The following is a 27832-nucleotide window of genomic DNA, read 5'->3' as shown; positions in this document are numbered from 1 at the left end:
ATAACTCCTTAAATAAAAAAAGAGCTTCAAGTCAACGCGGGTTCACAGATCGATTGAGCTTCAAAAATAATTTATTTGCAATAAATTAAACATTTCAAATATTACCACAGAAATTAAACACATTTTAAAATTTCCAGCAACTTCCTGTTCACATTCCAGCCACATATCATGTAGTGTGCCTTTAGTCAACGAAGTGGCTTTGTTCGTTTATTCAGCATTTTGAGTTGGTTTTATTTTTGTGAAGCACATGGTTTATGATCAGTAGAGTCCCTTTGACAGTGTTTGGCTCCACGTGTTCTCGATTAGCAGCTATTCTTTTATTGATTAAATTATTTAATTTGATCTCTGAATTGATGCAGATGATTGTAGTATTTCTCTTTTTCTCCGACTAATCACAAACGTCCAAAGATGTATTTTAAATTATTGTTTGCCTTATGAGGATGCAGTATATTTCATTATATCTCTTGTTGCTAAAGCAATTTATTTTCTTGCCCTGAGTGGGTCCAATATACCCGTTACCTTGTCATTAATTCTGACAATCTTGTTGCTTGCGATGCCTTGGCAAAATGTCTCAAAGTACTTCCCTGCGGTCGCTCATGTGAGAGTCAAATCTGTTTAAAAAGAAACACAATATGATAACAATCCTAAATCTTACAGACACGATAAGTTTTGTAAGGTTTAGATTATAATTAGGAGCCGATCACATGTGAAAATGTCACATAATATACCGTATGCAAACTTGTTCCACTGTAATGATAGTTATTGCAGAAGTAAAACGTCAACATGGAGCATCAAGTTTACAATGCGCTTAACTGCACATTTCACTTATGAGAGTCAACACTAGATACAAAGTGAGCAGGACTTGATCCTGTTTTTCTTCCTGACAGAATACTGTCTTGTGGAGAGAGTAGTGTAGAGAAGTTTCCAAAGCAAACTAAAATGCATTTATGAGCTTCACTTCAAAGGAAATCCCACTAAAGTACCTTTTATAAAATATAAAGCACAATAAATATATGATCTTTTCTGCTTCTTATGTAAGATACAACATTTAACCACATCCTAAAACCAATTTATAAACAATCATGAATGGACATTACAGCTAATTAAAGACAGGTTCTTGTTAACTCACTTAAAACTAGGTGATAAAATTACATGTGCATGGAAAACACGGCAACGTCTCTAATTTACAGGATAATGCAAATATGATGAGTCATTTTCTGGGAGAATGGAATGAGTAGCACTTGTTTGATGTGGACCACATAATAAATAAAAACATTTTATACAACCCAGGAACAAGTGCAACCAATAATGTTTTACTGGCCTTTTAGTTTAAGAGCTTCCACCCTTGGTCACAATCAAACACTCTGGGCACACAGCATTTCATTGTAGTTATTTCTTTCACTTCACTCAGCAGCGGATTTTTCCTTGAAAGAAATAGATAATCACATTTAAACCTCAGCGATGTGATTAAACAGGACTTCCGTTCTGAAGGTGCGATAGTTTGACCACAGTGGAAGGCCCTCCCAGAGGATTCCTCCTTTCAACATGTACAGGTGATAACCCTCCGGGGGCTTTCAACCTGACATGGTCTGGACTTGAGGTTTAGTTCTGACAGACCCAACAGAGGCTTTAAAGCAATCCTGTTGAGTTAGGATGAGGCCGTTGATGATCAGTTATCCAGCGAGCTCGCTCCTCCGTTGGTGGCAGAGCCTTTGTCTTTTGATTTACCTGATGAGCGGAAAGAGAAGCGCTTGATGATACGCCGAGAGAAACTGCCAGACTTTTTACGGGAGAGGGTTGCGTCAGCAGCAAAGTTATTGCCCATGTTTGAGATGTCTTCATGGGATTGGCTGAGGCAGGATTCCTTCTTTCGATGTCTCCTGCGGAACAACATCTTTGTCCCGCTCTGCAGAAAGCCCACTGCAGGAAGCAGACAGACAGAAGGGACATTGTGACCTTGATAAACAGCAACAACCAACGATGAACCAGTAATTACAAATTGAATTTATCACTTATTCATTCAACACCACTCTTGTTTGGTTTGGAGTATGTATCAACATGGCCTCTAGAGGGCGGCAGCGTAACTTAAGAGTCAGTTGTTCCCTTTTTAAACAGCCTGTTCAAATTTGGGATGTTGCATAATGGGGGCAATGTTCGTCAGCCTTTATTGGGCAGCAGAGGAGTTCACAGGGCCAGATTTATGCATGATGGGACAGGGCGATACACTGGTACCAAGCAGACATGCTAAAGTCCCACCTTAGAGCAGCATGATGCAGACTTTGTTCGATTCAGTGAAAACAAGCAAAAGGGGCAAAATGTGGGGTTCTCCTTAAATGCAAGATATCTGTATAAAAGTGGCGAGTGATTGTACAATTGAAATTCTGAATGTAAATCTGATGCATTTGAAATATATTGACCTGTTTAATAAAATAACGGTTTTAATATGTTTTACAATAACAAGAGAAGGGGCAATATGCTAAAATTCAGCAAATATAACTGAAAGTTTACCATTTTTGTAAGACATTGCTGCACAGCTTCAGTAGAAATGAATTCACCACCTCAGATAATTTTATTCCACAGACCAAACTACAAGTCTTACCTTTGTGGTCTCTGAGGCTGCGGGTTTCCATGGCACCAGCGGAACCAGTATCTGATTCCACATCGTCCACAGACGGACGCTCCGACACGTCGGAGGGTGTAGTTTCATCTGGGTCCTGGTGATGCCCCGCCCCGAAGTGGTTGCCGTGCATGGCGGCATCCATGGCTGCAGCGTAGCCACTTGATAATGCACAGTCGTCCTCTGAGAGTGGAACCTGACGGGTGTAAGATACTGAATCAATTTACATCCATTCAAAAATCTTATCTCAGATGATTTAGGGGTTAGACAGGACACAGGAGGAATAAGTTAAAGTTGTTATTTCTTATTAGACACTGCTCAAAACACTTTATCTGATTACCATTGTTTTAAAAATACACACTAAATCACCAACATTTTTACACCTTGAACATCACGACACCTGCAAATGTCAGGTTTCAAGTGTAGCCTCTTACACTTGATATATTACTGCAGGATTTAAGGCAAAAATGAGGTCAGAGGCCTGATGCTCCTCTAATGTGGTCCTACAGGGGGCCGACTGTGGACTAAATTTAGATCAAACTCAATTTGTCTGGTTCCATGCCTCCGTATTTTAGAATCATTATAATTATGTTATGTTGGTGAATGATTCCTGTACTATAAGTGAACTCAAAATATTATTCCAATTAATAAATATAGCTTTGCAGGTAACTTGCATCTTACTGATAAGTGAACAAATACAGAAAATTACATTTTCACATCAAAATAATTGCACTTAAATAAACACACATTTGTTTTACCACTGGCAAGATAAATTCCACAAGCCACTGCCTGTGACACAGTTTCCATTCTCTGACCTTTGACACCCCCGAGATGATCAGCGTGCTCCTTTTTGTTGGGGTCTTCCGAGCTAGTTTGGAGGCAGACTCCGTCAGCTGGCGAATGGCCGTCTCTGCAACAGGATCCAGGCCATTAGAGAGCCGATTGCTTTCTACGCAACAAAAAACATAAATATGTAAATCAGCACTATAGCAGAAAACTGCGATTTGCTGTTTTTCAAAATGTACCTTCAGATAAATTCTTGTTTTTGCAGTGTGATTTGAAAATGTATAGTTTATTAGAAACACATACAAAAAGATTTGTATCAAACTAAAACACTAGTATTTTAATGTCTAAGATCATGTACATTAAATTAGTCTAGACCTTTTGTGCTTTGTGATGTAAAAGCATGTTTTTTCCATTGTGTAATCCTGTTGTTAGAGTTGAAGGTTTTTGAACTGGAGAACCTGCATAGTTTATGTCTCATGTTACACTGCAGCTTCTTGCTTATCCTACTTTGCATCTGTCATGTAAAACCATGTCTGGCCTTTCAGTCCGACTCACTGCTCGGGTTGGGGGTGGTGCCGCCATCACACAGGATGGTGGGTTTCTTCTCAGTCACCTCCACTTTGGATGGGGATCGCAGAGGGGATTCACCTGAAAGGTGTATACATTTTGTTCATGTCATTGTTAATATGATCACAATATATGCAGCTACCCTGAAGCAATGTATTACTTCTCTCAGTAAACCAACCTGGACTGCGTTCCACTTTTAGTCGAGACTGAACGGTCGTGACCGTGGTGATGATGGTTCCATCTGGCATGATGGTTCGGTCCACGTCGACTTTCTTGGTCGGGGTGAGTGAGGAACGAAGTGGCAAAGCATTGTGGGTGCTGCGCGGCTCCTCTGTTTCCACATACAGCAGCTGGTGGAGTTGAGAAACAGTTAGATTCTACAACATTTTATGAGGCTTTTACATAATTCATTTCACCAATAAAATGTGGAGAGTGGATGGGCAGTTCATTAAACAAGAGGGCACTGTATAAACGAGGTAGGTGCATTATTTAAACAGACATTTGGATCTGCAGGGACAGTATTGGATACCTATCAGTGGGTACAACAGGTTGCTAGAGGAGATGTTAACTTGTCTCCTGTAGGTTATTTTTTCCTCTTTAGTTAGAGAACGTCCGGTATTTTACAGTCATTGAAACAAAAACAGATCTGCGCAAGACGGAAAGAAGGCATCAAACTGGCTGTGAAAAGGCCAGAAGAGATCTTTGACACCTGTTTCAGGCATGACAATTGACTGTTTCAGCGCTGCCTCTCCTTTTGTCTCGTTCAAGGTCGGTTGATGTTCGATTACAAACTGAGATGTAGCTGTACACTTTAAATCCCTGCACTTATATATTGCACTTGTAGCTAATTGTATAGTTCTTGCTATTCTAGGTTTGCACCCTCATGGTGGAATGCACATCTTTTAAGACGTTTTGGATAAAAGCGTCAGCTAAATGATATGGAATGGAGTGTAAATGTCTTTGAAGCAGTTTTCTATAATTTTCTAGAGATCTTTTATATCTTGCCACTCACTTCTGCGGTGATAGTAGTGTGTGGTGCCAAGCCGAGGCCGGGGCTTATTGACAACGTGTGTTGTCCACTGAGAACTTTGCAGCGGAGATCCAAGGCGATGGAGGCGTGACCCGGCAGGAATTCTATCCAACAAAAGGACATAATTGTAGGAACAGCATGAAAGCCTTTGAAATAAACTGGAGATCTCGAGTCGGCATAGGAAAATCTCCTGAAATTTGAAACATCCTAAAACGCTGACAAAGAACATAAGCCTGCAAGCAGAGCATTTTAAGGGAATAGTGATTTTTGCTTAGCCAATCTAAACATTCCTGCTGATCAGGTATCTGAACAGCCATTAGTGAATTGATGTTGAGTAATGCCTTACGTTCCCTCTTGCCATTCCGCTCCAGAAGTCTGACTCTCAGCTCTTTGGTGTCTGGCCTCAGCTCCCTTTAACAAACAGAACAGAGCACAAAAATAAACAACTGCTTCATTTTGGCATAACTGTACACAATGACGAATTAGCAGCAGTTTGACGTCACAGATGCCTTCGTACAGACTAATTTCTTCACTCCAATCCAGTGGCGTGTTGGGGTTGCCGGGCACAGGCAGGAAGCCGGTCGCCCTCTCTGTGGAGGGTGGATCCAAACTCAGGACACAGCATAGCTCCTCTGATGTTGACCACTGACCTGCAGAAGCACAGCAACACAGTGAGTCGCCATTGAAAATCAGTGGGACGCTGGAGGGAAATGATCTGACGGCAATGGAAAATATCTGACCTTTAGTTAAGGTCGCTCGGAGCTGCCGGAGCTGCAGTTGCCGCACCAAGACACTCTGGGAGTTCAATCCCACTGACAGGAGGCCCATGGGGGCCTGGGGGCGTTCAGAAAATGGGTGCAGATTTTAATAACAAAACAAGTTTAAATATAGGATTTGTGGTACAGTATCCAATTGTCAGACAACAATTTGTTTTTCTCACCGAAGGACTGGAAGCACAGGTCTTGAGGTTGAGGACCATGGCTGGCTGAGTGCTGAACAGAGTGTCCTCTATCAGTCCCTTAATCGTGCTAAGGTCCACTCCACCCTCTGTCCCCTGAGAAGAAAAAAGTAGTAACCGATAATTAACCAGTGTGTGTAAACCATTCAACTGAAACAACCTGAGGCTTTGAATGTATTTTTTATGTCTGATGTCACTTTAACTTCTAATAATATCCAAGAGGGACAAATCAAATGTGATTATTTGATGTTGCTTTCATCTAAAAAGTTAGTTTTTCAAAAGGCCTTGCACCCTTGGGCCAATCACAACATTTCCCAATAATTGCACTTGGCATGATGAGGAAAAATCTGTCTTCAGTAATGAAACCAAATGCACTTTTTTCTTTATTTACTTTGTTGCCATCTCAAGAAAAAGGACAATGGCATGAACATTTATGTAACACCATTAAGGAACGGCATTTCCTTCATGACTCATGATGAGTTTAACTGGGGAGTAAGCGACTCATAGGCAAACATTGCATGATGACTGAGATTTATGAAGAGACTTTGACTGAAAGCGTTAGCACAGCCTCGGAAAGCTTTGCATAATGTGTATTTCCTTATCATTGGACATATGAAACCTTCCAATATGTAAATAGGGTAGTGGTTCTCACTTGTCTCCGCAGCTTGCGCGGGGACACGCTCAGAGAAAATGACGGCTGTTTGGTGAGAGTCCAGGATATCAGCAGACCCTCGTCCTCCACCTCCTCCAGACACACCACCACCTGTTGGAGACAGACAGGGGGGGCGAGGTTGGAAAACACATTAAACTCTACAATAACTACAATATTTCACTTTGGTCACATGCAGAAACACAGTACATGATACATAACATTTAGTGGCTGCTTTATCAGAATCAGAAATACTTTATTTATTCCTGGAGGGATATTGGGTAAATTGGTCTATTTTCTGACAGTGCTGTATGATAAGGGAGTGAAATGCACATGGAAAATAATTTCTAAAATGAATCACTTCTTTAGTGACATAAGGGAGAAAATCAAACCTCACCAAGACAGGAAGCAACCTGATTTATGGGAAACAGGTTCTTAGCTCAGTTGAACACTGTTGCAGCCACACAATAACTAGAATAACACAAAGCTTATTCAAGTTCACTTGTGACTGTGATGGCAGGAAAGGATTTAATGTGATTTTGTTTTTGTGTAAATTTAAACATTTGAATAACAATGCAAATGTTGCTCTGACTTTTTTAGTGGTGTCAGAGACCTGCCCTCAAACATGCAAAGTTCAAGAGGAATTCCAGTGGGTGTGTTTTTGTACCTTTGTCATCATAGGTGCGATGGTGATCTGATAGGTGTCCATGGAAACGGCAGCAGGTGACTGCTGGGTGACGGTCACGGGAAATGTCACACTGTCCACCCAACAGTTACAGTGTAAAACCTGTGAAACAAAGCACGCTACTGAAATGGGAGGGGGGGAATATTCAAGGTTGTTATTAACAGTGCCTCATCATATCGTCTCTACGATTAAATTCACCCGAGTTCATCTTAATCTCACTTAATTTGGTCGCAGATTTATTTTTATTCATCCATTGCTCCAATTAAAATTCACTGGGTGACTGACTAAAGATGTTAATCCCAATGTTTATTGAACATGCATGAACTCACCATTCTGTCTGCAGACTGGTCTGTGAAGGTCACACTATCTATTGAAGAGGCAGCCGCTAGCTGTGGACTGCTGTCAAAAGTGATCTGGATGGAACTCTGGGAGAAACAGAGGAAGAGAGCAAATGTCCTGAATATTACATAATGGATGGAGCAGAAGATCTTGAGGATGACATGAAGGGTTTTTTCTGCAGTGATGAAGCCTTTAATGATGCTGATTAGCAGTTAGTCATAGTCCTTGTAGATCAGATACAATTAGTAAATGAAACAGCTGCTGTAAAATGTATATTCAAATGCAAATTAACTTTCATGAATTTTAATCAGGATTGGCATCAACCGTCAAAGAACAAGTAATTGGTAATCACTTGCATTAAAATACTTATGGTACATTCACAACCACCAACCCAGTCTCATCAGGAAACGTTCAGTGGGAACGTTGGTCCACTTGGACAAACGTTTCCATCTCACAATCTGGCCTATCAGATTGTGAGATGGAAACGTTTGGTCCGCCCATTGTTTTGCATTGACGTGTTTTCACGTCACGTGACTCCCGAGTTCCCGTCTCCGGAAAGGAAAACATGGCGGACAGTCCTTGTTTTTTCAGATAAAAACATGATTTTGTAACTTAGTCTGGGCATAAAAATACATTCTGACACCATTTCTAGCGAGAAATGTGGTCTTTGCTTCCACAGTCTTCAGCCAGTTTGTGCTTATGATATATATTTTAATAGTTATCACGAATGTTTTTATCGTTGCTATGGTGGTTGCTATGACGCTGCCATGCACACAACGTCGTAGCGTGCTGTTTAAATCACCGTCCCTGCGTGGTGTCGTTCAGTGATTGTGTATGTTATTCATGTTAAATAATATTAATATTTGAGGCTAGATTACACCTCTAATGCGAAGGATCTTGCGAGTCTGTTCAGAGGCGGACATGAGTGTGACACCGGACCGAGATCGCGAACGGACCGGAACTGACGTGTGGCTGGCGTAAAAAAAGGTTTTGTAAACATTCTGTCCATTTAACTTAGCGCTGTCATAAACACGGACCATTTGGAAGACAACGATGTCATCTTCCTTCTGTCAGGTAAGTAGTTTATTGTTTTTAAAGATCTATTACGATCTAGGTTCACAGTCCGAGTGCTGAGACAGCGGATGCGGAGTCCGTCGATAAACACAATGGATGCATTTCTTCAGCTAATATGCCATTGTTAGCCACATGCTTCAGCCCACGGTAGCATGTGATTACCTGGGAGGTGAAAACATGGTTTTTGAAACCAGTTCAAGACGCTTAGCTCATCATTAAGGGACGCTACAATATAAATATAAACATGAATTTGATTTATGAATGCTTTAGATTAATAAGGAGTGTATTTCTCGACCATTACTCCTCAATAACAGATCAATTTGGTTTAATGTATAGTATGCAATATGACAATAATGTTTTCATGTTATGGAGTTGCGATTCATTTTATAAAACAATTGCTATGTTCTGTTTTTTAATCAAGGAGGATCCAAGTGAAGCTACAGGAGTTTCATTAACGTCAATAACTTGGACCGAACAGTTTGTTTTGCTTGATGAAGAGGAGGAAGGGCAGCCTGGAGAGAAAGAGAAGCCGGGTTGAGCCCACTTCCATCATCCACGTACCACAAGGAAGATGAGGGGGAGAAATTATCCTACCATTAAAGAGGTACTTTTAAGTTACATACCAGAAACACCATTTTATATAATGTGCCAAATATAAATTTGTATTAAATCCCCAAAGTACGCTGGCTGAAATACAAGTTAATATCACACTGAAAGAGTTTTGATCAATCATGCTTCCCTGCTGTGGTTGTTCAACTGGGAAAACAACTTTTTCCAAAGGAAGGCAAGTAAATTTAAGGAATGCATCTGCAAAGTTTTCCTCTGTTATGTATAATGATGACCCCCATCAAACATTATGTTATTAATAATATTTACACCTTTTCATTTATACTGTTTATTTCTGTCTACATGTTTGAATTTGCCTTCATTAGTTTCAGAAAAGAGCGATGATGTATCGGTCAGTGGGCGGCCGCACGAGACTCCGCAAACTAGTCTCTAAGCAAAGTAGACGAAGGCATTGAGGTTGCGGCCTGCCATCATTATTATTTTGCTTAAGGGACTGAATACGTTTCATGCAGAAATATTAGCATTTCCCTTATATCTACCAAAACTGCTTGTTTCACAGACTGCAGTTTTGTTTTGATCCGATGTGGTGTGCAAATACTAACCGTATATCTGCAATGGGTTGTTGTGCATTAACATTTGTAACTCTATTTTTGTTTTGACAGACTGTGCAAAGAATGTTGAGAACATCACTAACCAGTGCAGTGTCCGTCTACATATTTCTACATATTTTCTCTCATATAAATGTCACTGTAACCTCTTGACAACTGAAACCATAACATGAGGTCAGTGTGGCCTTGACCTTTTGACTTTAAGACAAATACACAGTTAGACAACCCGAAAACATGCAGTAATGCCTCCGGCGACTCGCTATTGCAGAGGCATTAAAATGTTAGTGTAGTAGACTGGATTTTATTGGTGTTACATTGGACATCTTGTATTGGTATACAAAAAATATATTTGGTTTCACATTTTAGATGGCATAAGCAGAGACATCAACTCAGGAAATGGATTTCTGCAGAAAAGAAAGCCTTGTATGTGTGTATATATACATACAAACGCACTTTTAAAACGTTTTGTTTTTTATCATATATTCTCAGGTAGTACTGACGCATTTATGGAGATGGGACATGAGGGCCTTGTCTGCGTGCTCAAGAGAAGATTCCACAGAGTTCAAGCTGAGCAGGCTGCAGCAGGTTTGGAGGAATCCTCCTCTGAAGAGGAAACATGGCGAAGTACTTCTCCACTGATGAAGAAATGTGAGCGCTGTGATTAAATAAAATCTGCTGCCATGCTACTGTTGCTACTGGTGGGCCCTGCTATTAGCTTGGTGTTTGGTAGCTGTTAGCTTTAGCATATTTATTTTTTAGGGACCTGTCTGACGTTTATGTTTTTAAAAAAAAATCAGAGGGAACCATCTTCATAATTTAACACTATGTTTTGGTTGTGTTCTTCAGTTATTCTCAAGAGAAGCTGCCTCAGCTCCACGGTCCCTCCTGCAGCTTCCACTCCTGATGCTAACCCCCTGTTTACATCACACCATCCGGGCAGACCTGGAGTCACAGAACTTTGTCCAGAGCTGCCGTCTGAGAATTGTTGATCATATAATTTCCAGCAGATGCCTTAATGTAATGTTTGTGCACAATAAATTACATTGATCATAACATATTGGTATTTCCTTGCACTTTTACACCATGATATTGGCAGATAAGATGTTGATTACATTAAAGCAGTGAATGCTCTGCTTTAAGCAACATAAACACACAATGATCCAATGGATTTGAAGTAGAATGGGCACGTTACATTCTGTAGAGAGTAACTCAGTAACGGAAGTCAGAAAATTAATTTTTCTTTATCTGAGGTTCAGTGAGTTATCGTAACAGCAAAGCACACAGGTCTTGTTGTCTAAGTGGCAACCATATCATATTGTTTAAGATGTGTAACATCAAGCTTGTGTATCAGTGCTAAATACATCCAGTCATAAGTAAGTTCACCCTCTTGTTAACACTAAAAGTAGGTGACCCAGATGTTTCACAATGCAACAACTGACTTATTCAAACACATTAATACTACAATGAATGAGGCAGGGGTTTGCTATCAGAAATCATTTCTGGGACATTAATTTAAAAGATCTCCAGTATAAGCAAATGTGTTCTAAAGTTGGTTTACATCCAAGTGAGAGGCTGTCCCATCTCAGGGATTTAAGATATATATATTGCTTGTATTAGCTGTCCCTCAGTGAAGTACTTGCACTTCTTGAAAAGCTCTATATAAATAAGATGTATTATTGTTTATACATTGCCCTCTAGTATATGTTTTCCTAAGTGACTGTAGATACAGAAACAACAGTATGGTTCAGGTGACAGTAAGTGGAAGGTGAAGGTCATTTCCATGAGCTCAAGAGAAACCTAATGTGACGATATAGTTGATTTCTGATAGGAAACACCTGCCTCATTCATTGTAGTATTAATGTGTTTGAATAAGTCAGTCTGCCGATTACCAGCTACTGATTTAAAGTGAAACATCTATTGCTATCCTCTGTGTTCATTTCTTTAATGTTAAGAATGTTTCTCATACGACCTTATCAGATTGCATTGTGAAACATCTGGGTCACCTACTTTTAGTGTTAACAAGAGGGTGAACTTACTTATGACTGGATGTATTTAGCACTGATACACAAGCTTGATGTTACACATCTTAAACAATATGATATGGTTGCCACTTAGACAACAAGACCTGTGTGCTTTGCTGTTACGATAACTCACTGAACCTCAGATAAAGAAAAATTAATTTTCTGACTTCCGTTACTGAGTTACTCTCTACAGAATGTAACGTGCCCATTCTACTTCAAATCCATTGGATCATTGTGTGTTTATGTTGCTTAAAGCAGAGCATTCACTGCTTTAATGTAATCAACATCTTATCTGCCAATATCATGGTGTAAAAGTGCAAGGAAATACCAATATGTTATGATCAATGTCATTTATTGTGCACAAACATTACATTAAGGCATCTGCTGGAAATTATATGATCAACAATTCTCAGACGGCAGCTCTGGACAAAGTTCTGTGACTCCAGGTCTGCCCGGATGGTGTGATGTAAACAGGGGGTTAGCATCAGGAGTGGAAGCTGCAGGAGGGACCGTGGAGCTGAGGCAGCTTCTCTTGAGAATAACTGAAGAACACAACCAAAACATAGTGTTAAATTATGAAGATGGTTCCCTCTGATTTTTTTTTAAAAACATAAACGTCAGACAGGTCCCTAAAAAATAAATATGCTAAAGCTAACAGCTACCAAACACCAAGCTAATAGCAGGGCCCACCAGTAGCAACAGTAGCATGGCAGCAGATTTTATTTAATCACAGCGCTCACATTTCTTCATCAGTGGAGAAGTACTTCGCCATGTTTCCTCTTCAGAGGAGGATTCCTCCAAACCTGCTGCAGCCTGCTCAGCTTGAACTCTGTGGAATCTTCTCTTGAGCACGCAGACAAGGCCCTCATGTCCCATCTCCATAAATGCGTCAGTACTACCTGAGAATATATGATAAAAAACAAAACGTTTTAAAAGTGCGTTTGTATGTATATATACACACATACAAGGCTTTCTTTTCTGCAGAAATCCATTTCCTGAGTTGATGTCTCTGCTTATGCCATCTAAAATGTGAAACCAAATATATTTTTTGTATACCAATACAAGATGTCCAATGTAACACCAATAAAATCCAGTCTACTACACTAACATTTTAATGCCTCTGCAATAGCGAGTCGCCGGAGGCATTACTGCATGTTTTCGGGTTGTCTAACTGTGTATTTGTCTTAAAGTCAAAAGGTCAAGGCCACACTGACCTCATGTTATGGTTTCAGTTGTCAAGAGGTTACAGTGACATTTATATGAGAGAAAATATGTAGAAATATGTAGACGGACACTGCACTGGTTAGTGATGTTCTCAACATTCTTTGCACAGTCTGTCAAAACAAAAATAGAGTTACAAATGTTAATGCACAACAACCCATTGCAGATATACGGTTAGTATTTGCACACCACATCGGATCAAAACAAAACTGCAGTCTGTGAAACAAGCAGTTTTGGTAGATATAAGGGAAATGCTAATATTTCTGCATGAAACGTATTCAGTCCCTTAAGCAAAATAATAATGATGGCAGGCCGCAACCTCAATGCCTTCGTCTACTTTGCTTAGAGACTAGTTTGCGGAGTCTCGTGCGGCCGCCCACTGACCGATACATCATCGCTCTTTTCTGAAACTAATGAAGGCAAATTCAAACATGTAGACAGAAATAAACAGTATAAATGAAAAGGTGTAAATATTATTAATAACATAATGTTTGATGGGGGTCATCATTATACATAACAGAGGAAAACTTTGCAGATGCATTCCTTAAATTTACTTGCCTTCCTTTGGAAAAAGTTGTTTTCCCAGTTGAACAACCACAGCAGGGAAGCATGATTGATCAAAACTCTTTCAGTGTGATATTAACTTGTATTTCAGCCAGCGTACTTTGGGGATTTAATACAAATTTATATTTGGCACATTATATAAAATGGTGTTTCTGGTATGTAACTTAAAAGTACCTCTTTAATGGTAGGATAATTTCTCCCCCTCATCTTCCTTGTGGTACGTGGATGATGGAAGTGGGCTCAACCCGGCTTCTCTTTCTCTCCAGGCTGCCCTTCCTCCTCTTCATCAAGCAAAACAAACTGTTCGGTCCAAGTTATTGACGTTAATGAAACTCCTGTAGCTTCACTTGGATCCTCCTTGATTAAAAAACAGAACATAGCAATTGTTTTATAAAATGAATCGCAACTCCATAACATGAAAACATTATTGTCATATTGCATACTATACATTAAACCAAATTGATCTGTTATTGAGGAGTAATGGTCGAGAAATACACTCCTTATTAATCTAAAGCATTCATAAATCAAATTCATGTTTATATTTATATTGTAGCGTCCCTTAATGATGAGCTAAGCGTCTTGAACTGGTTTCAAAAACCATGTTTTCACCTCCCAGGTAATCACATGCTACCGTGGGCTGAAGCATGTGGCTAACAATGGCATATTAGCTGAAGAAATGCATCCATTGTGTTTATCGACGGACTCCGCATCCGCTGTCTCAGCACTCGGACTGTGAACCTAGATCGTAATAGATCTTTAAAAACAATAAACTACTTACCTGACAGAAGGAAGATGACATCGTTGTCTTCCAAATGGTCCGTGTTTATGACAGCGCTAAGTTAAATGGACAGAATGTTTACAAAACCTTTTTTTACGCCAGCCACACGTCAGTTCCGGTCCGTTCGCGATCTCGGTCCGGTGTCACACTCATGTCCGCCTCTGAACAGACTCGCAAGATCCTTCGCATTAGAGGTGTAATCTAGCCTCAAATATTAATATTATTTAACATGAATAACATACACAATCACTGAACGACACCACGCAGGGACGGTGATTTAAACAGCACGCTACGACGTTGTGTGCATGGCAGCGTCATAGCAACCACCATAGCAACGATAAAAACATTTGTGATAACTATTAAAATATATATCATAAGCACAAACTGGCTGAAGACTGTGGAAGCAAAGACCACATTTCTCGCTAGAAATGGTGTCAGAATGTATTTTTATGCCCAGACTAAGTTACAAAATCATGTTTTTATCTGAAAAAACAAGGACTGTCCGCCATGTTTTCCTTTCCGGAGACGGGAACTCGGGAGTCACGTGACGTGAAAACACGTCAATGCAAAACAATGGGCGGACCAAACGTTTCCATCTCACAATCTGATAGGCCAGATTGTGAGATGGAAACGTTTGTCCAAGTGGACCAACGTTCCCACTGAACGTTTCCTGATGAGACTGGGTTGCAACCACATACCATGAATCCTTAAAGACGCCTTTTTGGGTGCCATAATAATGATTGTGTTCACAATGCATAGCAAAGTACAAATGTGATTTTAAGCCAAGGCAGCTCTCTGGATTTGTGCGCTCAGATGAAAAGTGCCTGAAGATACTGGCAAAACAATTACAACATATGTTTTGCCCAAGGGTTGTAATATTCAAGTTAATCTGAGTCTTTGTGATAATCCAGAAATTGTAATTCACCTTTCATCAAACTACAGCCTGCTCGGACCTGCATCAGTCAATGCTTTAGTTACATTACAGCACCTCTAACAAGACAGCAGATCTGTGGAAACACTGTGTGTGTTTGTGTGTGTGCGTGCGTGTGTGTGCGTGTGTGTCCACGCCTACGGAGTGGGCATTTTGGGAAAGTGAGGACCACGCTTTGGTGGACTGTTTGGGGGTTAAGACTTCGTTTTAGGGTTATTTTTAGAATCAGGTTAGGGTGAGGGTTAGGAATTTTGTTTGGATGGTTAGGGTAAGGAGCTACGGAATGCATAATGCCAATGAGTGTCCTTACTAAGACAGCTGTACAACCGTGTGTGTGTTTGTGCCAGAGTGCCAGAGGATCCGTTAGACTTGATGGCTTTAACTGGCTCAGGAGATACAAGTGAGAGATCACAAATCCCCTATTGTCAGGGCATATGTTCCTCTAGGTCCAAGTCCAAGCTCTATCAAACACAACGGAGAAGGCAGGGCAGAGGTGAGAGGATGATGTAACAAAGTTTATGGTGTGTGTCTATATTTGTGTGTGTGTGTCTGTCAGTGTTCCAGCCAAAAGGGCAGGAAGCTGAGCCAACTGCAATGCCGCAAGCTTGCGTAGATTCCCTGGACCAACACTGCAGTCACATGACTACACCATACAACCGGCTGTGTTTTCGCTCTTGTTGGCTGGAGCCTCTAAACCAGTACTCAGTCACCCAACCGTTCATTACACCCACTGTAGTGCAAAACAAATATGCTGGGATGTATTTCATATTGCGAGGCTTTAGAATAACACATTAACCACAGGGTTTTCATCACCTGCTGTTAAACACAACTGCCACATTTGTAAATAGGCATTAATGGAGTAAAAACAACACTTTGCACAAGTTGATTTGTTTTTAGGTCCATTCATTCAACAACACATCTGTGTGATGAGAAGAAAATTGTTTTTTATTTTTCTAGATGACTCAAATGCAAATATGAAAGGATGGAGTGGGGCCTGGTCCCGGAATCAAACTGAAGACACAGATTATAGAGTGTTAGATTATGACCTCCAACCCGAGGAGATTATGTTTTCAACCCTGTATGTGGTTTATTTGTTTTGGTTGTTTTGGTTGTGTGTTTTTTGTTAGCAGGATTACACAAAAACTACAGCATAAATTTCCATGAAATTTGGTAGAAGGATGGGACAAGAGAGCACCCATTAGATTTTGGCATGGATCTGGGCAAATGGGCGGATCCAGGGTTGATTTGTTTTCACTTTGGGCCTTGCTTGGCAATGCACTATACCAGGGGTCTCAAACTCAAATTACCTGGGGGCCGCTGGAGCCAGTATCTGGGTGAGGCTGGGCCGCATCAGGTATTCCACAAAAAAAAAAACTTTGCTAAAAAAATCCAAACTTCTCTAATGTCATTACTAACAGTTATTTAACTTCAATGGGTTCTTCTGAACATGAATAGAATATTGAAGAACACGAACGGTTCTTGTAAACATGGCTTCTCTTGCCTACTTCTTGCTGCCAGAGACCTGGCAGCGCTTCCTCTCACATAGCTGAGCCACATTTGGCTTGAGGGATGAAGCAGTTGAGACCCTCAGTATGGCTTGAAGATGATCATCAGTAAGCCTGGACCTGTACCTGGACTTGTTGAAGTTCAAGGTGGAGAAGAGCTTTTCACACAAATATGTGCTCCAAAAAAGGCACATGGTCCGCTTGAACATTCGGGAAAGCTCAAGGAAGCTGGGGTTCAATTCTCACAAAAATTGCCCAAGCTTGTCTTCCTTTCCACTCACCTCCCTGAACTTGGCTTTGAGGTCAGAGTTGCACTGCAGGCCAATGAGCTCCATTTGAAGCACAGGAGGGGCATCTTGCACATCAAAGGAGAAGGGATCCGCAAAATTTTTGTAAAAGTCGCTCTGTGCTTCTTGAAGTCTGCAAATCTATGATCAAATTCCTCCTGTAGCCTCACATTTTTCTATCCATTTTTGTGCTTACTTTGTGCCGGCGTGTTGGCTTACCTGCGTTCTGGGACTTATTTGAGCAGATCCGGTACCTCTCGTATCGAAAAAAATATGAATATTAAAAAAAGTTTTTTAAGAAATGATTAAAATAAAATATAACAATATAATGTAATCACTAGAAAATTACGGAGCCCCTGTTGACATCGGTGGATGAATTACTAATTTGTGGCCACGCAATAACAAGATAATCTAATAAATTATATATAAAGCTTTCTTAACAACAGCATCACAATTTCATAAAATAATAACAAATGCAGACTTCTAAGATGAACCAAAATAACTAGCACATCGTCATGTACAGTCCGTGGCTCGGTGCGTAAATGTCACCACCAGAGGATGAGGGAATTTAAATCATTAAAATTCATCCACACATATCAGGTGTAAATAATAATGTAAAACAGCCCAGACTGTAAAATGTAGATATTAGCTCAATGACGTGTTATAAACTGCTGCGGTTTAGAATAATCTGTCTGCGTAAAGAAGCTCCAAAACCTCACAGCGCAGCGTGTGCGTAAAGGAGCCGTGGTGTCCCTTGAATTTGCCTTCAATTTAACAAATTGTGTGTGTGTGTGTGTGTGTGTATGTGTGTGTGTTCCGTTCCGATGGACACAGAAGTCGCCTTTGCTCAAGACGCCACTTTATTAATCACTGACATAAAGACTGATACCGTCACTGCAGTATAGCCTAAATAAGTCCCACTGCATTGTAAGTGGCATGTGTGTGCTGTTTTAAGCGGCGTTTTATGTGCGTTCCGGGACCTGTGCTCGTCGTACCTGCGCTGTGATATGTACTTAGTGTTCCGGCACCTTGTGATTTACAAATGAAGCACTGGATACATCATGACCTGCGCGAAAGAGGGCGGAAAACTATGAATTTCACCCTCCTGCACCGCACATCCAAAGCCACTCTTTTCTCTCCCGGCTCTCTCTGTCACTCACTCTCACACGTACACACACACACACGACCCCGCCCCCCATGTCACTCACTTGCATGCTGCGTTCACTGGTCAGGCACACAGTAGGAAACCAGAACATCATAACATTGTCCCACACAGCAGCTAACAGCGGAGCTGCTACAATGTTTGTGCGGGCCGCACTAACATTAAACTTTCATATTAAGGTGGGGGCCACAAAATATCGTCCCACGGGCCGCAATTGGCCCGCGGGCCGCGAGTTTGAGACCCCTGCACTATACTAAGTACCATCCTAGTATGGTACGTCTTAACTTCTAGACCATCAGATGCCTCCTAGTAAAAATTCCTCAATTTAAAAACGAATTATAGATTTGTGTTTTTATATCAAAAAAGCTAATCATTGAAAAAGGAAACGGACAACTTAGGGATATGCAGCAGCACATACTTGCCAAGATATGTCGGTCAAAGTCTAGCATGCCTGAGAGGGTTGTCATATTCTCAGTATTTTGTTGTTTCTGCCATGGGGTGCTGATATGTTGGGGGTTTAGGTGAAGTCTGGCCTGAAAAGAATCCCCTGAAGTAAAAATTTCCAAGAATATTTTGGGTAAAGCAATATCCAAAAATTCATACTTTTATTGTTTTCTATTAGTGCAAAAGGAGTTTTACATCATTGGCTTCACAGGTAGCCATCTGGTGCACTGTGGTGCTGTTTATCTTAATGGTAATGGCTCCAAGCTCGTTTTGTCATTTAGAGGAAAATGCCGGCAGCATAACCACAGATTTGTCCTTGTGAACAATCACTGTTTTAACTGAGTGGGTATGTGCAGGGTATTTGTGGAAAGAGACCGTTCCTGAGGACATCCATGTTGTCACTTCAGGTTTGTCAGCGTCGCCGCCTTTGGGTCTGACTGGCTGATCGCCTCTGAAAGCATGTGGGTCAACCAGAAATACACCCCCACCCCCTGTGGGTGTAGTTGACCCTCAGCTTCCCCTCCTGTGTGTATCTGAGGTTCAGATGACGGCAGTGTTTAAATTTTGCGTTGGAAAATAATTAATAATAAGAATAAATATAGTTATCATTACATGCTATACATCAGCATATTAGCAGTGCCATTTTGAACATTTTAGCATGCTGTTGTTGTTAGAATTCTCCTCACACTAGCTAGCATAATTTGAAACCGATAAACGCGTGCACACAGACTTTAGAGGCCGTGTGAATGTCAGTTTATTTTATAGCACTTAGTGTCCTGTACTACTCTTCATGAGCTATAGCCGATACCTGGAACTGCTAAATGCGAATCTATCAAATGCAGTTCATCATAATAAGTTGGCACAAAACTGCAGAGTCACCCATTGTAAGCCCTTATCATCTACCTTTACTTCACACTGTATTCTAAGGGAGTGTGTATCAACGTACTGCATTATGTATGTGTAAATCATAAGTGCTGAGTAAAAGGAGCAGCCTCGAAGATTTAATAATGCAGTTAATTTTTTCTGCTGCCCTTTAAAAGCTTGGCAATTTGAAAGCAGCGACTGGGGGATGAAAAGACAAGTTTCCTGTGCTACCATAGCAAATGAGTGCTGGGTGCTGAAAATCCCCGGCCTTTCGGAAGGAATCTACTTGAGCATAATGACGGAGCATTAATCATCTACCAGCAGCAGCTCACAGTCAGTCAGAGAGGGAAGGCATGAGCTGTGGCCTCATGCTAATCACCAGGTTCTTTATAAATGCAGATCTTGAATGGACAGGGAACTTCCTTCCTTGCAGGCACTCTCATATTCTCTATTACACCTGAGCCCAGTGACGGTGGCTCGGCATCATGTGTCAGCTGCAGATGCACACACAGTCTGATGATGCTGTTATGATCCGCGGGTATGGGCAAGGTCAACGAGTCCGGGGTCCTCAAGCCAGGCTCCATATCAAGTTCACGCTGCCAAGGCATGATTATTGTGAGAGGCTCCTGCAGTGATACTTGAGCAGACAGACATTTTCTCGACATAAACAACTGAGTCATGGCACAAGCTGCATCATGGGATACTGTTCAAAGGTACAGCAGGGAGTCCACAAAATCAGATGTGCTGTTGTGCTGCTGCACAGATTAAGTCCGTACATCTATTCATATTCATACAGCTAAATTTTTATCACACATGCACACTCAAAATTGTAATGTTAATTTAAGTGTTTGAGGGCATACTTCTAAATCTAGTGAGAATGGTATCTCCGAGGAAATCATTGTTTAATCTAGCATGCCAGTTGTCAGACATGAGCATATGTGTGTTTATGCATCGTGAGTAGGTTATAAAAGGCACTTGAACCCATCTGGGCGCCTGTGGGAGTGTTGGTCTTAACATGAGGTGTCGTCAGATGCATTGTTGGCACATTACTGTCTTGAGGCAATGGAGAGCAATTTTAATTTTCACCAAGAAAAACCTGCTCTGGATTATTTCACTGTTATTTTAAGGGCAGAGTGTTAAATTAGTCAAATGCACTGGTGACTGAGAAACAATTACATTTGTTGTTCACAAGGAAAACCCAGGTCATGAAAGGGATATCACGTCTCACAATGATCTGAGCAACAAAGTACTAAAGACCATCATGTGATAAGGCAGACTACCAGTTTACACCTTAGCTCCTTTCCAACACCATATGTGATAAAAGAGAAAATATTACATGTAATATGTCATAGCAAACTCCTGAACTTAGAAGACTTTTGCCCGTATTGATATATACTGTATTTATCTCTCATCTCATCTTCATCCGCTTATCCGGGGTCGGGTCGCGGGGGGAGCAGCTCAAGCAGGGGGCCCCAGACTTCCCTTTCCCGGGCCACATTGACCAGCTCTGACGGGGGGATCCCGAGGCGTTCCCAGGCCAGTGTTGAGATATAATCTCTCCACCTAGTCCTGGGTCTTCCCCGAGGTCTCCTCCCCACTGGACGTGCCTGAAACACCTCCCAAGGGAGGCGCCCAGTGGGCATCCTTACCAGATGCCCGAACCACCTCAGCTGACTCCTTTCTAAGTAAAGGAGCAGCGGCTCTAATCCGAGTCCCTCACGGATGACTGAGCTTCTCACCCTATCTCTAAGGGAGACGCCAGCCACCCTTCTGAGAAAACTCATCTCGGCCGCTTGTACCCGCGATCTCGTCCTTTCGGTCATCACCCAGCCCTCATGACCATAGGTGAGGATAGGAACGAAGATCGACCGGTAGATCGAGAGCTTTGCCTTGCGGCTCAGCTCTCTTTTCGTTACAACGGTGCGGTAAAGCGAACGCAATACCGCCCCCGCTGCTCCGATTCTCCGGCCAATCTCACGCTCCATAGTACCCTCACTCGCGAACAAGACCCCGAGGTACTTGAACTCCTTCACTTGGGCTAAGGACTCATTTCCTACCCGGAGTAAGCAATCCATCGGTTTCCTGCTAAGAGTCATGGCCTCAGATTTAGTGGTGCTGATCCTCATCCCAGCCGCTTCACACTCGGCCGCCAGCCGATCCAGTGAGTGCTGAAGGTCACAAGCCGATGATCCAATGAGGACCACATCATCCGCAAAAAGCAGTGACGAGATCCTCAGACCACCGAACTGCAACCCCTCCCCACCACGACTACGCCTCGATATCCTGTCCATGTATATCACAAACAGGATTGGTGATACTGTATTTAATTTGTAATATTATTGTATTTAGTTTTTTATTTAGTCCTTTATACTGTTTATTTGTTATAGCCTTTTGTGAAGCATTTTGCAACATTATAAATAAGATGCTGCACAAATAAAGCTCATTATTATCATTATTATTATAAGTTATACAATCAGCTTCAACAAATATTTTCCAATCTTCACCAATAATCAATCTTTTCTTATTAAACTAGGAATTTGAGTCAAGCTGCACCAGATATCATAGATATCAGTTCCTTAAATGTGTCTTATTTGTTGTCATTACAATCCAGGAGTTTTTCTCTGAGAAAATATGTGAAAATGTTGGAAAATGCAATGTCGCACGATGTTAAGATGCGGGGGAAAAAAAATTCTGCATCCGTCCTCTAATCCGCACCAAAATTTAATGGGTTCTTTCCTGACCCACACCACATCCTTCCACAGAAATTCACGGTAATCCGTTCAGCTGTTTTTGTGTAATCGTGCTTAAAAAACAAACATACCAACCAACCAACAACTAGACAGGGATGAAACAAAACCTCCTTGTCATCCGTTGTTTTGTCAATAAAATGTGTGAAAATAAAACAGCTGGAAACGACCACTATCATTTTTAAAGAGGTGGATCATATTTGAAATTACTTGTTTGGTCCAGAGAACAGTTCCGAACCTGATAAGATATTTAGTTTGTCCCCATTATTTTGAATTAAAGAAAAACAGCATAAAGATTTGAGAAGTTGGAATGAAGCAGATTTAGCCATTTTTTGCCGGGAAATCATTCGAACTACCAACTGATGAGATAAATAGTTTCCAAATTACTTTCTTTCGACTGACCAATCAAATGAATGAAGGATAGAAATGGATATCTGAAGTTTTTGCACAGAATTTGGAATCTGATTTCCTGTTACACTGCGAGGTTTAATAGTTGTCTTTATCATGATGGGTTTCATAGTGTTTCTCTGTTGCCTGTGCAAAAACACTGGAGCCTGCAGGGCAAAGGGTTTGCTGAACCCCGTTTGATGCACATGCAGGCTCATTCAACTTGCATTTCCTTTGGATAAATTTCAACATAATTATTTAAAGACCTCTGTCAGCATCTCTCTTAAATGCCGGAAAAGTACTTAGGTTAATGCTATAAAGGATTTGCGTGCTAATCCCCACATGATGACACCGAAGCCGTATCTTCATAGCGCCGCGCTCCTCCAGGGAAGCTCATGTTTTGTCCGATGCAGAAACATAATCATGAAATGCAACTTAGAGGTGAGTGTGAGCATAGTCTGGGCGATCGCTCCAGTCGTGTCTGTTTTCCAAGTGGCCACAGCAACATGCCTGGCAGGTGGCAGGTGCTTCGTAAGCAGCAAAGTATGCAAAGTGACTCGCTTGCGGGCATTGTCTTTCTTGCCATACCCCGACAAAGCAGCAGGTATTTCCAGTCATGTTTGGAGTGAGCAAGTGAAAAACCAGAATAGAAAGTGAACAACAACTTACTGGGCCTCCAATTACTTTCACATTGAATGCATGTGATGTTGAAAGGACCAAGCATGTGACCTTCAAGGGCAATGTCATCAATCACTAGGCCTAGTTAGTGCCTAGATTAAGTCCTCTACAGCTGTATCTATTCAACAAGACATGCAAGACAAGATAGTAATGTGAAAAGTTTCATTAACAAACCCATTAGTGATTTGCATGCGCCCCAGACACATTCAGCAAAACAGATTGCTGTGCACACAGACAATGACAAGCAGATATTTCATTGTGGTGAGTGAGCTCGGTAAGCTTTGGCTCACAGTCACAAACTAAACACTCGGACAGACCAACATGTACAGCTTTGCTATAAAAGACAGTTTTCTACTTGGTTTTTCCAGCATTACAACTACTTTTATGTTATTCTCTTGGGCTTTTTAAAGCACTTCACAAAACAAGGTCGATCTGTCATATAAGCCCAGAGCCTAAACCTTCAGAGAATCATGCTGGTAAAACACACAACCCTGTCTAATTTCTCTCTATGAAGGTTAACTCCAATGATGTGCAGTTTTTGTTTTGATAACTGAGAACCACAATGGTCCCAATGGATCAACTAATTAGGCCCCTAGACTGTATACAGAGATGGATGACGTGTCTTCACCTCCTCCTACTATCCAGAAATGAAGCCAAAATATCCCAGGTATGATTGCTGCCATCATGTGCCGATTTGGAACCAGAGTCTGCGAAATAGTAAGGAGTAAGGATGGAGCCATGGAAGCTGCTCAGCTGTCAATTTTGATGCTTCAGCCTATTTTTATTGAATTTAAAAAGTAATTAAAACAAAACGTATGGGGAAAAAACAACACTTAAATAAACATCTGTAATATAAGAATTACCTAAAATGAGAGAAACCATCTTTAAGTATTTTATGTGTGTTTTGACTTTTTCATTTGGTCCATGTCCTAACATGGAGGAAGCGGGATTTACGACCCATACTGCAGCCGGCCACCAGGGGGACGATTGAGTCATTTTGGCTTCACGTGTGGGGAGCAGACATGCCATCCATCTTCATATACAGTCTATGATTAGGCCACTGTAAGAAAATCCAACTGACACACACACCATTGACCTCCATGTAATAAAGAGAGGCAGTTCCACAGAACCACTGAGACCTGATACACAGAGAACATGCAAACAGAACCTTAGAACATGAAGGAATCACATGAAGTCACATGAACATGAAGTGAGTGCAGTCTTCAAAGCTCTGTGTGTACTTGTATGATGTTAGAGAATATACAGCAGACCTTTTGTGTGTCCTCATAGACACCACTGTTTTCCTAGTTAAGCCCCCAAGAGCAACACAAAGCTTAAGACGTTTGTACTATTGATTGATTGAGTGAACTGAGATCATAAATTGGTGAGCAAGTTACACATCTTGCAACTAATTCCAGAACTCTCTGTCTATCTGTGTGTCTTATATCTCTTATATCATGTGTGTTGTTAAGTGCCCAACAAAGTGCAGTGCGGGATTTGGTGCACGTGATACATTCAATATTAATAAACTTTGAACCAACAGGCAGCCCGGCACTGTGGGAGTTGCTGCTGGGACTCAACGTCAACAGGAGTGATGTTGCTGATCACAACAACAGCGTGTGCACAACAATGGCTGCGTTTACGACGACGGCAACTACAACGGATTCTCCAGTTCAGGGTTCTCTAAGCTTCACCAAAACTTTGAACGCGGCTCAATTTCTGCAGGTCACTTTTACAGTTTGAGAAAAAAACTGCAAGCAGCATCACCACAGGCCAAACAAACAGGCCGGTTTAAAACAGGCACTACCGTGCTCTTTCTAATTTGAGTGCTAAAACAATGAGCCATTAATAACAAGTTGTCTTTCAGTGTTTCTTTGGTTACATACTCATTGTTGACTTTTAGCAGGATACGCAAAAACTGCTCAACTGATGTGAGGTGGGGCGTGGGCCAAATAAGAACTCATAAACGTTAGCTAATTTTTTTTCTCACTGCAAAATCAGACGTTTTATTGTGAAATTCTCAAGAAATAGTGAAAATTCTTGATGAAAATGCTTAGAGGACTGATATCTATGATTGTTTGCAGTTAATATCCCTTGTATGTTTGACGGTCTTTCGCACTAGTTAAGTTGCCAACCATCAGTAGATGTTAGCATATCTTCAGTTGTGTACCTTGCCGTCAACAGGTTTTTCAATCTTCTAATCACAAGACACCCTCTGCTGAGGCAGGCCGAGGTGTATGTCCCTAACATCATGGGGCCAAAGTGTTAACTTGAACATTTGAGGGGACGCTTTCTATCTGCCAATGCGAGCTGACCCTTAGAAATCAGAAACGACTGATGTGGATTGATGCCTTTAAACTCCCGGCCAGCTCATGTCCAACTCAGCCCACACACACACAGACCGTTTTCACATGTGGGGGCAGAGGATCCATCTCCTCTTGCAGTGCTCATTTAAACCTCTGGCTAGGTGGCAGACAATGATTCAAACACATCACAGTGACAATTTAAAAAAGGAGAAAGACCTTTAAAATGTACGCTAAGTCTTAAAGACGTGTCTGACACTGACCACACTGAATCCGTGTTTTAGCTTTCCTTTAATACTACGGGTGAAGGTTATGAGCTGTAACAAAGGTGAGTCAACTATTCTTTTGTCGCCTCTTCCCACTGTGATCAAACGCAGCCATTTCCCCCACAGGCCTGGGTATCAGACTATTTTTAGGAGGTGTGGGTGTTCATATTGTAGCTACGCTCACTGGTCCTGCCTCTCCGCTCTCATCTGCATTGATTCAGAGCTGTTATGCAACTCTCTGCCCCCCATCCTCTTACCGATTAGAGACACTCAAGCTCCACACCTCCACCTCCCTGCCCACACACACTTCCACACATGGGCTCACCAACTGCCTTTGCTTTAACTATTGATGCTCCTGCTTAGTGGTAGTAACCCAAGGCATGCTCTTCCACACATTGCCACCAGCAGCTCCCCACTCCTCCTGTTCACCACTAAAAGATCTGAACTGGTCCAACTCACCCCATGCTTGCAGGCCTGCTCGTTCAGAGCTTTGACCCAGGTCTTCTGCCAGTGCTCCCTGAAGGACTTGAAGGAGAACAGGGAGGTCAACAAGCCTTTGACCCCGGCCTCAGCTGCGGCTCCTCCATCCCGGCCCGGGCGGAGCTTCCTTAGGAAACCCCACACACCCCCGCCCAGGCTGTGGTGGGGCAGCGTGAAGCAGAGGGCCGGTGCTCCCCTGTCCGACCCGGGGGTCTTCCTCGCTCTCCAGAGCCGCAGTGCGCTCTGCAAGTACTGGAGCAGCCAGATCAGCACCACAAGCAAGGAGGCCAGAAAGAGAGCCACCACACACAGCCAGGCCAACTCCTGCAGCTCCATCACTGCCTCCCTCTCATGTCAGCAGGTCCGGGTGGAAATATCAGGAGGTGTCGGCCAGAGCAGCTCAGCTCCCTTCAGCCTGTGAGAGGCAGTAAACACACACTCAGCCCTCCTCATCCGAACGGCATAGACATGTTATAACTGTGTAATAACACTGAACACACATGTATGATGCACGTCAGCTGCTTGACTTTCATTTGTTTGTTATGGGTCACGTTAAACCCGGATAATGCGCGTCTGAAGCAGAAGCCCACGCACTGAAAGATGCGTAAACGTTGCACACACATCTCGGATGTTTTGCACCATGCGTGAGTAGAGAGGACGATGCGCAGCCGGTTAATGGATGAAACTCAGATGATGAAGCAAGAAACCTACCGTGTCACTTACACACTCCGGGCTGCGGGCTGCTGGGGATCGAACGCACGGCATCGTCAACGTGAAGCTGGATTCTTTGCGATGTGCAGCGGTGCCAAGAACAAACACACGCGTCCCATCTGCAGTGTTCTCCGCGATGTTTGTACTGATGTTAGTCCGGCGTCACCTTTCGATATTGAAACGACCCCTCTGCTCTCTGAGGCTGCAGAGGCTCCACTATGTCCGCTGTTCGAATCCTCCTGCCCGCTGGTCCGTCTGCACAGCGACCATCTGACAGCTAACAGGAGTAGCCTGCAGGGGGCGCTGCAGCTGACGAATGGCTACAGCAACAAGGAAGTTAAAAACTCCGCCTTCAAACTAAAAGCACACCACCAAAGATGTCTAAAAACATCTAAATAATCCATAAAAAAGGCATTCATAAGTTTGAGATTTAAGTCTGATTGGTACTTTTTGCATAGGTCGATCTGAAACTTTTTTTTTGAAACTGTCTTTTGTAGTAACTATGATATAATATTGCTGAAAAATCATACATTTTTTGCTTATCTCTGCCAAATTATTTCACATCATGATATACATGAATTCTGTTTTTCATATATAAATTAG

At 41.9% G+C, this 27832-nt stretch overlaps 1 protein-coding gene and 2 long non-coding RNA genes across 3 annotated transcripts; 1 reads left to right on the top strand and 2 right to left on the bottom strand.

The window, feature by feature from the left end:
* Positions 1–41: 41 nt before the first annotated feature.
* c2cd2l (c2cd2 like) lies at positions 42–27498 on the bottom strand. Its single transcript, XM_061085692.1, has 15 exons — positions 27230–27498; positions 26498–26933; positions 7622–7717; positions 7275–7394; positions 6611–6721; positions 5941–6054; positions 5741–5834; positions 5518–5650; positions 5347–5411; positions 4983–5104; positions 4149–4320; positions 3959–4051; positions 3433–3566; positions 2600–2813; positions 42–1920 (listed from the first exon to the last, which is right to left on the bottom strand). The coding sequence occupies exons 2-15, from the start codon at positions 26852–26854 to the stop codon at positions 1670–1672; spliced, it is 2076 nt and encodes a 691-aa protein (XP_060941675.1). The 5' UTR covers positions 26855–26933; positions 27230–27498; the 3' UTR covers positions 42–1669.
* Positions 8089–10933, top strand: LOC133019605 (uncharacterized). Its single transcript, XR_009682892.1, has 4 exons — positions 8089–8705; positions 9127–9309; positions 10370–10528; positions 10727–10933. It is a non-coding gene; the product is annotated as an uncharacterized LOC133019605 (long non-coding RNA).
* On the bottom strand, positions 12237–14791 carry LOC133019602 (uncharacterized). The gene is made up of 4 exons (XR_009682890.1): positions 14465–14791; positions 13861–14043; positions 12642–12800; positions 12237–12443 (listed from the first exon to the last, which is right to left on the bottom strand). It is a non-coding gene; the product is annotated as an uncharacterized LOC133019602 (long non-coding RNA).
* Positions 27499–27832: the final 334 nt, after the last annotated feature.

Source organism: Limanda limanda, chromosome 14 (genome assembly GCF_963576545.1).
Source record: "Limanda limanda chromosome 14, fLimLim1.1, whole genome shotgun sequence".
Classification (NCBI taxonomy): Eukaryota; Metazoa; Chordata; class Actinopteri; order Pleuronectiformes; family Pleuronectidae; genus Limanda; species Limanda limanda.
This window is presented reverse-complemented; position numbering and strand designations above follow the sequence as displayed.

Bases quoted from the DNA above. Each gene is read 5' to 3' on its own strand.
- c2cd2l (XM_061085692.1), bottom strand. From the start codon at position 26,854: ATGGAGCTGCAGGAGTTGGCCTGGCTGTGTGTGGTGGCTCTCTTTCTG. The intron at 5,412-5,517 runs GTACGAAGGCAT...TGTTTGTTAAAG, and splicing joins TGGAGTGAAGAAATTAGTCT to GGAGCTGAGGCCAGACACCA. The intron at 4,052-4,148 runs GTTGGTTTACTG...TACACCTTTCAG, and splicing joins AAAAGTGGAACGCAGTCCAG to GTGAATCCCCTCTGCGATCC.